Here is a 12400-nt window from a genome sequence, read left to right on the forward strand (position 1 = left end):
ACTTCATTATAATAAACGTGTGTTTTTTCCTGTAGTGGATCCTTTGCGCTGTCTGTGTTGTGTTCAAAATTTAAATATGTCTACACAGATTAGCCATAATGAAAGGCTTAAATATATTTAATAATAATTAATAAAAGAAGACAATACTAAATACATATTCACAATGACATCAGAGTTCAAAACCACAGGAATATTTAAAACAACATTGCAGGACAGTCTCAAATAAAGAAAGAAAAATATCTAAACTAAGCTTCACTATATTCCTGACTGTATCTAACAGAATTACTGTTCTCTAGCAACTTACTAATAGAGCACAGCAGATGGTTATTGAATGGATCTTGTTGTAGTCAGGTCCAATACATAGTGCAGAATGCTCACTCTCACTAAGAGACTTCTCAAAATAATAACTAAAATATTATTGTTGGGATGGTTTGTAGAATTACATCACTTCTTGTCATCTGACTACTAGTTCCAGGCAAAACAACCATTGATAAAGCTGGCAGTGTTTAGCATCTACCTTTAAAAATATACAAACAAGGGCTTCTCCTCAGATCTCTGGCAGATGCTGGAAGTCATAAAACCATTGCATTCCTTCATGCTTTTAAGACTAGTAATTAGTTCACCCTAATGATAATACAGAAAATTTTCTAGTACAGACATTGTGTCTCTTGCAGCATTGAATACTGAAAGATACTGTCTTTTATGTCCTAGCCATAAAGTAATTTAATTTCAGTTATTTTTCTGAAGTTTGCTGGATTGAAGTTAGCCCCTGTATTCCAGTTGCCACTGTTAAAATATATACATTTAAACAACTACAATAGTGCATGCACATTTCTGTTCTCTTCCAGTAGATTTCAAACACAGTGCTCTAGAAATACCTTTTCAACACACATGTTTGTACAAGCAGTTTGATATACACATGACATACAGTTCTAATACATTTGTAACAGAAGCATCTTGTATAAGTCATTTCAATATTCACCTGCTTCTTCTTCTTTCGGCTTTTCCCAGTTAGGGGTCGCCACAGCGGATCACCTGTCCGCTCACGACTGGCAGTGGGGTTTTATGGTGTTGAGTTGCCAGCCCAGCACCCAATGCCATATAATTATTTACAAAGTTCCAGCTAGCTGGGCTGGCAGTATCTCCTTTTGTCACACTTGCCACTACAAGTACAAGTATGACTCCGTCATTGTCCATGCTGGTGTGAATGACCTGAGACATACCTCCCTGGACTACATGAAAAGAGACCTAGAGGAGCTCTCTGACCATGTAGCCCAGGCTGGTATGACCCTGACCTTGAGTAGCATCTTGCCCTCACCAAGAATGATGCCACAGTATAAAGACAAAATGATCAGTTTCAACAATTGGCTAAAGTATTGGTGTCATTCAAAGGGGATCCAGTGTCTGTCAGCCTGGGATGATATGCTCGACAAGCCACGTTGCTTCACTATGGACGGCTTGCACCTGTCACCCTTAGGCTTTCGTATACTGGCCAAGGCTCTTGCCACCCCCATAGTGCCTTTTTTAGGCAAGGCTCAAAGGACAAACCCACCTCCATAGACAACCCAAGGATAAAAAAACTAAAGGTAATGCTACTCAATGCCAGAAGTCTAAACCTCAAGATGCACACACTCGAGGCTCTCCTCAGTATGGAGAAAATCGGTGTCCGTGCAGTAACAGAAACCTGGTTCAAGGTTCCTGAGAGCACCCCAGTACTACCAGGTTATAACTCATACCATGTGTTTCGGCCCCAAAACTCAGACCGAAGCACAAAAGGAGGGGGAGTATCTATATTCATCAAAGATACCTACACCTCCAGGTTAGTGGCACTGCACGAAGCATCAGAAACCATCCATGTGCAACTAACAGCAGGCAAAACTGCCTTTCAGTTTGTAGCCTGCTACAGAACACTCTACCTATTACAGGAACCCCACTTGGCATTTCTGACAACACTGGAGAATATGAAGGTCTCTCCAAACACTATGCTATTGGGTGACTTCAACTACCCAAACATTGACTGGGAAAACTACTCAAGCCCAAACACCCTCGCCCAATGGTTCCTTGAATCTATAAACTCTAACACAATGGAACAACTGGTCACCGCTCCCACAAGATGGAGCAACATATTGGACCTGGTCATCACCAACATGGGGACTCTATGTTCCACACCAGAGGTAAACCCCTCATTGGTAAGATCAGACCATAAACAAATTTCCCTGGACATCCATATCCCTTCCCACCCCCAGCCAAGGAAATCACTGTAAAGAATTTCTCAAAAGCCAACTTTGCACTTCTCAAGACTGAGGTGGAATCCTTCAAAGCCCCTGGGACAGAGGATAATACAGCCCAATCCGCAGAATCCTTTACAAATGCATTCTATGAGCACCTGCAGGAATGCATGGATCATGCTATCCCAAATAAAACCAAGACTCACTCCTCCAAAAACAGGAGACTGGTGGACCCCGGCCATAAATAAACTATACAACAGAAGGAGGAAGCTACTACATGACAGAGCAAAATCCCAAAAAGGGAAGGCATCTCTGATCAGTATTAGCAAGAAACTTCGATCCCTCATAAAATCATCAAAGGCCAGTTTCGAAAGAAAAATTGCCCTAGACACTAAAGATAATCACAAGGCCTTCTTTAGTTATGTCAGGAACATGGGCGGAAACTCCCAGATATGCTCTGAATTGTTGCATAACGGTACAAAATATACCGAACCTACAGACATAGCCAACATCCTGGCAGACAGATTCAGCACAAACTTCTCCCCCCCCTTCCCCCCCAAAGGAGCAAATTCCTGTCCCAACTGAATGTAACCTCCCTGACATCACAGATGTACAGGTGAAAGCTGCCCTCTCCAAAGCAAAACACACAGCATCTATGGGACCGGACGGTGTCCCAGGCTGTGTCTTACATGGGCTCCAAGAAGAACTGAACCCTCACATTAAGTCACTGTTCAAACTTAGCCTTACTACAGGATATGTACCCAAAGAATGGCGTACAGCTACAGTGGTCCCACTCCACAAAGGTGGTGCCACAACGGACCCCAGAAACTATCGCCCCATAAGCCTGACTAGTCTGGTCTGTAAAGCTATGGAGTGTATTATCATGGAACTCATAAACAAAGACATTGGGAGCCTCCAGACACTGGACCCTACCCAATTCGGCTTTATTAAGGGCAGATCTTGCCTCTTAACCCTAGTTGATTTCTTTGAAACAGTTACCAAAGCCATAGATGAGGGCAAGGTAGTCCACACAGCCTACCTGGACCTCGCAAAAGCCTTTGACACAATACCCCACTCGGGCATCATAAATAAGTTACCAGCTTAAATATCAACCCGTATAGCACAAGATGGGTTGCAAACTGGCTCGGAGATAGAACCCACATGGTCAGAATCGCAGGTGCCATGTCTGAATCCAAACCAGTTACAAGTGGTGTCCCACAGGGCTCAGTTCTGGGACCTCTCTTGTTCGGTATATACTTCTCTGAGATTCAGGCTAACACGGGGGGATTATGGCTGACAAAGTTCACAGATGACTGCAAACTGGGGGCCATAATCGAATCTCCAGCTGACACAAGCATCCTCCAAAAGGGTCTCACAGAGACAGATGCTTGGTGCCAGAGCCATGGCCTCACGCTAAATGCTAAAAAGTGCATAGTCATCCCCTTTGGGAAAAACAAGGTGCCCACAAATTACCACATAGGTGGTAATCCATTAAATCTGGAAGAAGTAATTAGAGATTTGCCCACCTTATCATGAAAGAAAGGGTTGATCTAGAGAAGAGGAGTGTGTGTGCCCCTCTACCGCCACCATCAGGCCCATAATTGAATACAATGCCCCCAAAATTAATGGACATGCTCCACCTCAAAAAATCCAAGTCCCTTAGAGCTACACACTCCAGGGACCTAAACTTCAGCACAAAAATAAATAAGACATGCTGGAGGGACAGATTCATTTCCCAGAGGCTCCCCTCACTCTGGAATACAATACCAATTCATGTTAGACATAGCCCCTCGCTGACCCTCTTCAAGCGAAATCTGGATGCGTGGATGGGAAATTGCAAATTCACCCCTGGGATCTCTTCTGTGTCCCTGCTAGACAGAGGCACAGTAAACTAATCTTAAAAGAGGCACAGTAAACTAATCTTAAAAGGGTACCTTCTGTGACATACTTTACAGAGGCACAGTAGGCTAATCTAATAGGGAGGCGGAAGCCAAATACACTCTGGCTAGGCTTATAAATGCCCTAGGGCAGATAGCCTAGTATCTACCTATGAACCTATGAACCTAAGTCTGCCTAATACAGCTGATACATGTGAACCACGTGACTCTCTTCATTTTAAACATAAGCTATGTTGTGTAATGGGAATGGGAAAGCCAAGTTCACAGACATCCCTCGCATAAATAAAACAAGTTACTTAAACCCCTTAGGGTTATGGTCCTAGGTAAACAGTAGGAACATGTATACTATGGGACAGACAAAACTGCTGTGAAATCAAACTGTTATATTTGTGTTAGTAATGGACACAATTACATCAAAGTAACACATGTATTGTTTTGTCTTCAGAAAGGAACCCTGAAAATAAGGAGTTAGACAGCTTAGCAACTATGATAACATGGAAGGACTTCCAGAAACTAATGCCTTGGGAAATCATCATTTTGGTTGGAGGAGGATATGCTCTTGCAGCTGGATGCAAGGTAACACCAACTTCTTCATTCTCTTTCTTTCTCTCTCTCTCTCTCTCTCTCTGCTTGGTTAGCAGTTTCTTAAGTGGTGTGTAGAAGTGATCTGTTCTAAGTATATGTGGATAGCATTTGGTTAATATCATTGTTAAACTAGTCAGGCATAGGACTGAGGCTGTGAGATGAGAAATAGGAAGCTGTTTGGTATCAAGAGTCGTCAGTGCTCAGACATGGTGATGACCATCAGGAAACAGCATCCTTTCCATCTGAAAAAAAAAATCAAATACATCTGGTGACATTTCTAATTTAATGCTTTTTAATGACTGGCCCACTTCAGGCTGAACCCCAACCCCCCCCCAACAAGACCTACTCAAATTATATGTGGAACATAGCAGAAGACTGGTAATGAAACAAAAAAAAAAACACTCCAGGGGACTAATTCACAGCTCTCATATAAAATAAAGTACAGTTGTGTAAAATCTTACCATAACAGTAGATGTCCTTCCATATCATCATTGCAGTATACAGTACATAAGAAATGTCCCTTCCCAGGCAGCCTGTCGCTTGGCTAGTATAGATAAGCTTAAAAGAGATCTTGTATGCTCCGAACATCACATTTATACTCCCTGCACAGAAAGTAAGGCAAAAAAGAGACATATAGATGCAACTACCCAGAACTTCTTTTGCCGGCAATCAAATGCCATTGTTGTCAGCTGGTTTGAGCATTTTGTTGCTGTACTGTATATTTAACAACACCAGATATGTCCCCCATTGGGGTTCTTTTTCTTTATCTTTTTAAATGTACTTTCTTGGTCTTTTTTTATCTTTTTTTATCACTAACCAGAGTTTATGTCATCCAAGAGGGGAAAATGTCAGTGTGGGAGGCAGATTCCTCATAAGGATGTCTTTTTTGTTTGGGTGCTTTTGTAGTATCTGTAAGGCACTTTTGCCTAAGACACACAGAAGCTATTTGTCTTCCCTGGCCATTTATCTTGAAAACCAATGGCTTAGAAAGTTAGCCCAAGGTACCATGGCGGAATCCTTTAACCCCAAAACACTCTTGATAGGTAAGAAGGCCAAGAATTCTCAGATGGATTCTTTAGCTGTCCAGTCTCCACCAGACATCCCTCTAGAAGCCAGTAATAGCTCTGTAGATCATTCAGTGTTTACATTGGATTCCTCTGCTGCGACCCTGCTGGAGGCTGGCATGGTTCCGTCTTTTTGCATGTACTGTGAGTCTTTGCAGACATCTACTCTGGATGTCGAGGGGGAACCATAGTTGGTTATCTTGGAAGGTTCGAGAGGGACTCCACAGATACTGATCAGGGAGGAAGTTCCAGGTTCTTTTTTTGAATCTCACCAAAGGTCGGAACCTCCGCTATTTGTTAGGGCTGATGTCCCCTCTAAGAAAAGACAAAAACTGAAGCATGTTTGTGTTTGTCCTATGGATCTTCAAAGGGGGATGACAGGAATTTACTCAGGGCTTGTTCTCTGCCTTAATGACCCTAAAGCCTCCTCAAGGGTTTTCAGTACCTGCTCCTCCTTGGATCTCTACCCCTTCTAAATGTTTTAGGGAACCAGATTCCTCGGATGAGGATTCCTTGTCTGATGAGGGGTCTTTGTCCTATTCTTCACAGATGCCCTCACCTTTGGCTTATGGTTCTGATGAAGAGGAGTCTGTTAATCCTGAGTCTATGTTTGAGGAATTATCCTTTGTGGGCACAATTGCTAGGATGATGGAATTCTTTAAGTGGGATTATTCTCAAGTGTTGGATATTCGGACAAGGTATTATGAGTTGCTTCCAGTGGATACTCCTAAACCATCTGCATTTCCTCCTGTGCTGGCTTCTTTGTTAGATATTTTCATTGCTGCTTCCAAGTCTCCTGATTCTCAGCCTCCTGCTCCTAAGAAACCTGACAGGTTTAATAAGGTCCCTGAGGAATGTAAATTTTATTTAAGTGTCCTGCCAATCCTGCTGTGGTATAAGTCTCTTCTGACAAACCTTCGAAGCTTGCTCTCATCCAAACTTTTGCATTCTTATTAGGATAGCAGGGCAATGGAGAGGATTGGCAAGAAAGTTTACACTGCTTCTACTATGGCCGTTAGGGCTATTAATTACTAGGCCCACATGACCAGGTATGCTCAGGCTTGCAGGTTCTCTCTGCCCTTCCTGATTCTGATGGCAAATCCTCTCCTCTGCTTTATCTTTTTTAGGTTCTGCTTCTCATGTGGTTTGTCACTATATTAAGTGTGGCTATGATGCTGCTGATGCCTCTTCTAGGACCGTGGCTTTTGGGTCCATCATGAGACTTTATTCTTGGCTTCATCTCCAGTCTCCTCCTGAGGACATTAAGGCCAAATTGTTGGAAGCTCCTTTGGATAATACTCATCTTTTTGTGACTGCTGCTGCTGACTTGTTTAAGTCTCTTCAAGAGAAAGGCAAAGCCTTTCAAGACCTTAAACATATTTTTGTCTCTCCTATCCCTAAGTTCCAGAGGAATTATCCTTCTAGATCTGCTTTTGTTCACAGGGAACCCCACCAGGCCTCTTAGGGCAGGAAGGGTAGGAGGTGAGCCCTCTGTGCTAAGGCTTCTCAGAATTCTATGGCCCAGAAGCCTCATTTATCTGGTAAGCCTGCTTCTCTTTGAAAATTCACCCCACTTACCTTTAGACCATGTTCCTTTGTCCCTTCAGCTCTTCCTTTCTCTTCTAAATTGGTGTCTCATCACTTCAGACTTTTGTGTTCTTTCTATTATCAGTCAGGGTTACTTCATGATATGGAACTCTGGCCTTCCTTTCTCGGGGATTCCGCAACCTCCTCTAGAGCAACTTCCTCCTTTCCTGGAGGTCCTAGGGTCCCTTTTGAACCAAGCAACCGTTCAACCTGTCCCCCCTTCCCAAGTGGGATAGGGTTTTTATTTCAGGATGCTCCTGGTTCCTCAAAAGGAGGGCACTTGGAGACCTATTTTGGATCTCTCCCAGTTCAACACCTTTCTCGAAATCTCTTCTTTTCAGATGCTTACTCTTCAAACTCTGTTTCCTCTTTCATTACCCCAAGATTTTCTAGTATCGATGGCATTCAAACTGCAGGCAAAAGAAGTTCTGGGCAGTTGCATCCATTTGTCCTTTTTTATCTTACATTCTGTGCAAAGAGCATAAATGTGATATTTGGAGCATACAAGATCTCTTTTAAGCTTATCTATACTGGACAAGCAATGGGCTGCCTGGGAAGGGACATTCCTTATGTACCAAATACTGCAACAGTGATACAGAAGGGCATCCACAGGGCCAAAACTGCTCCACTCCACACTTAATTTAATGAAAAATGCATAAAATAAACTCACTGTCCCTTATACGAAAAAAGGATTTCTTCAAAACAGTTACATATTCTCCAAGGCCTCATTTTAAAACCTTTGTTTAACCAAATGATCTAGTACATCATTTCAAACCGTGACAAAAAATATTTAAAGTGCCAGGACCTTTTTTAAGGATAGCACACAAAAGCGACACAGATCGTACTGTAGCCACAGAGTATAACAATTGTTTATTTTCTGTAACATACACATAAAATATTATAAACAATAACTATATAAAAAATGAAAGTAGAAAATCCATATAAAATGTACAGTTTTCAAATTATTTTGATCTTACACCACTGTTAATTTCATTTTTAATGCACAAGTCAAAGAAGAAACTTCATTAACCCCAAAGGAGTTTTGGTATTAGTTTGTAGTTGCCCAAACAGCGCTCTGATTTCTAGCCACTCACTCCATACTCCCTTCTGAAGTTTAAGGATATTTTCCCTAATATCCAAAATAAAAAAGTTGAGAGCAGAATATAGGTAAATATGCTTAAATAATGCATTATTTAGATTTTGACTTTTAATATCTTAGGTATGCTCATATAGTCTTTCTTTAAAAGTTCTTTCAATTTTACCAATATAAAACATGGGCTTGTCCTTGCATGTAGCTAGATAAATTACCCCTCTGAATTCACAATTAAAATAATTAGTTGTACTAAAAGGGCCATTCCATAAATGACCATCCCAGAACCTTCTTTTATAGAGGGACACTGATTACATGTACCACATTTGTGGATCCCTCTCCTTGCCCTTGTGGCACTTGAGGTAACCTTCTATCCTTCTATTAAATCTTTGAAATTTCTTCCCTTTTTAAAAACCAATCTGGGGGGGTTCACCTACCCCTGGGGTAAGGTTAATAAACTTATGTTCCAGTATCTCCTGGTCACCTCCATAATGGAATAACTGTCCACTGAATAAGCCACGCTCATCACCTTCTCCTACCCTTTATTGACTACCAACCTTTTGTTAAAAACATTTTCTCAAAAGTTATTCTCTGCCCTACCCAACAATGGGGTATATATTCCCTCCTTCCTTTTGTGAACCACTTTGTTCTGAGTGTTATCAGAATCTCATCAGGGTAAACACAGCACACGTGTGGTTTCTGGTTTAATATGACAATAGACACCAATGGTTATTAGTGTCCTAAAACACAATCACATTTTCTGTGATATGTGACTGTGCTCTGTAACAGTCATTGTAAGCATGTTTTATAACATAATTCAGTGATGTTTAAAACAGTTTCTCCCTTTTTAATTTCTCAAAGTCTTTTGAGTTTCTAATACCAAGACAGAAATGGACCCCCTTCCTAAGTCAGGATATGATTAAAGTTCATGAAATTAGTATTGTTTCAGTCTTTGATGTCAGCCAAAAGTGCTCTTTGCAGCACCTGCAATGTACCCAGAAATGACCCCTGTGATTCATACATAATTATGCGTATTGGTAGTAAATATGACTGAAAATTATTTTTTATTAGACCTGTTGCTTCTACTATTTTGTAACTGTCTGGGATTCTTTCTTCCAAATTGCTCTCATTTATGCATGCAAATCCTAAATTTTTATGACTTTGTGTCTCTCTGTACATAATAGACTATAATAACTGGCTGCAGCAATTTCAATGATCAATGCTACTTTTGGATTTTTTCCTGGACTTTCATTTCTGGTTTTCTCACATCTGTTTTTTAAATTGTTGGTAATGGGTGATCCCATGTGATATAAACATCATCATTCCCTGCAATGTTTTGTGGTTCATGTCTCCGGTGCTTCTCACCTATTTCAGTATTGTAGTATTTGCACAATTTCCAGTGCAATAGTCGTGCCACATTATTGTGCCGTTCAATATACAGGCCCTCTGCCATGAGTGCATCACACCCAGCAACAAGATTCAGCACTGTTTCCAGTTCTTTTTTACAGAACCTGCATTTGTCTGTTTTCTCCCTATATTCAATAGACTTTGTAAACCCCCATGTACACAGTCCACTACCCTGAGCTGCCATTATTAACTTTTCATTTTTTGGTTTGAATTCACCCGTCCTTAACCATTCTTGTGTCAAATCCTGAGATAGTCACTATAATCCTCAGTTATTCAACAATGAACTTTTCAAATGATTGAAACTACTTACCAACATTGCATCTAGGCTACTGCTTAGTGGTGACATCCACCCAAACTCTGGACCACTCTCAGATAACACCAACCCATCTAATCACTCTAGTCTCAACACCCCCACACTTGCAATCCTAAACAGAAACAAATCAGACCTATTGCTAATGAACATTAATATCAGAAGTATAGCCAACAAATTGGATATCCTCCAAGCCACTCTAGCTATATACTCCCCAGACATAGTCACAATCACTGAAACATGGTTAAAACCAAGTACAAAAGATAATGAAATACCACCCCCTAGGTTACTCCATACTGTGGGTGGATAGACTCAACAAAAGAGGAGGTGGAGTTGCTGTCCTCTTTAAAGACCATCTCACTTTAACTTTCCTTAAATGCAAAACCCCACAACTGGACAGTGCAGAAATCATCCATACCACACAAACCATGAATTCAAGAAAAACACTTAATATAATTGGCTGCTATATCCCACCCGGAAATAATGTCCCAGTTATAGAATGGCTATTGCACTAGGCAAGTAGTACCCTTAGTCAGGATACATTCATACTGGGTGATTTTAATTTAGACTGGTTTGCACCCTTAGTCAGGAGACATTCATACTGGGTGATTTTAATTTAGACTGGTTTGCACCCTTAGTCAGGATACATTCATACTGGGTGATTTTAATTTAGACTGGTTTGCACCCTTAGTCAGGAGACATTCATACTGGGTGATTTTAATTTAGACTGGTTTGCACCCTTAGTCAAGAGACATTCATACTGGGTGATTTTAATTTAGACTGGTTTGCACCCTTAGTCAGGAGACATTCATACTGGGTGATTTTAATTTAAACTGGTTTGTACCCTTAGTCAGGAGACATTCATACTGGGTGATTTTAATTTAGACTGGTTTGTACCCTTAGTCAGGAGACATTCATACTGGGTGATTTTAATTTAGACTAGTTTGTACCCTTAGTCAGGAGACATTCATACTGGGTGATTTTTATTTAGACTGGTTTGCACCTTTAGTCAGAAGACATTCATACTGGGTGATTTTAATTTAGACTGGTTTACACCCTTAGTCAGGAGACATTCATACTGGGTGATTTTAATTTAGACTGGTTTGTACCCTTAGTCAGGAGACATTCATACTGGGTGATTTTAATTTAGACTGGTTTGTACCCTTAGTCAGGAGACATTCATACTGGGTGATTTTAATTTAGAATGGTTTGTACCCTTAGTCAGGACACATTCATACTGGGTGATTTTAATTTAGACTGGTTTGCACCCTTAGTCAGGAGACATTCATGCTAGGTGATTTTAATTTAGACTAGTTTGCATGTGCTACAGATCATCCCATCCATCACATAAACTTGCATAGTTTTACACAAACTATTCAGGAACCTACCCGAATAGATAACGCTAGTAAAAAACAATCAACCTTGGAATGGTCATTATTAAATAACTCCTCTCACTCATTCCAACCTTGGGTCATTCATTTATAATCCTCCTCATCATTCCAACCTTGGAATGGTCATTATTACATAACTCCTCTCACTCATTCCAATCAGGTTGCCTTCCTAATGGTCTGAGTGACCACCTTCCCACATTTCTTATATGACAACACATATTCCCACCAAAACCTACTGTGTTTAAACAACTCAGAAAAAAACATAACTTTAATCTTGACAACTTCCTAGCTGACCTACAAAGGTGCAATTGGACTCCACTCAAATACCTTGACCTAGATGATGCAGTGAACCACTTTAATAAATCTTTCTTAGATATATTAAATGCACATTCTCCTGTTAGAACTATCAGAGTAAAATCAAACTGTGCCCCCTGGCTAAGCAGAGACACTAGGGCCCTTCTGAAAACAAGAGATAAAGCCCGGGAACTATGGAGTAAGAATAACATAGTAGTTTCTAAACAACAGTATCAAGAGCTTAGAAATAAGGCAAAAAAAACAGATAAAACAAGATAAAATAAATTTCCATCATAACATTCAAAACACATATCAAAAAACCCTCAAAAATTCTGGCCAGCTATAAACTCAGTCCTTCACCCAGGAAAATCTATTACACCAAAGCCAAACATCCACAACAATTCCGATGACATAGCTACCATTTTTAACAAACATTTTACTGAATCTATAATTGCCCTTTCCAAACAGCAAACCCCTACTCCTGATACCAAACCAGCCAAGTCTACATCTAGCAATGCCTCATTCTCTTTCTCCCCAGTTCCTACA

General features: G+C 40.7%; 1 protein-coding gene across 3 annotated transcripts in view; it reads left to right on the forward strand.

Annotated features, from left to right (window-relative positions):
* The window catches only part of SLC13A4 (solute carrier family 13 member 4), a 378128-nt gene that overhangs the window by 320436 nt on the left and 45292 nt on the right, over positions 1 to 12400 (forward strand). For all 3 annotated transcript variants that reach the window (XM_044087466.1, XM_044087465.1, XM_044087467.1), the window contains one exon: positions 4572 to 4702. In XM_044087466.1, coding sequence (XP_043943401.1) covers positions 4572 to 4702 — 131 coding nt within the window. The remainder of the gene's footprint in view (positions 1 to 4571; positions 4703 to 12400) is intronic.

Source organism: Protopterus annectens, chromosome 11.part0, assembly GCF_019279795.1.
Source record: "Protopterus annectens isolate FY-2018-M chromosome 11.part0, PAN1.0, whole genome shotgun sequence".
NCBI lineage: Eukaryota > Metazoa > Chordata > Ceratodontiformes > Protopteridae > Protopterus > Protopterus annectens.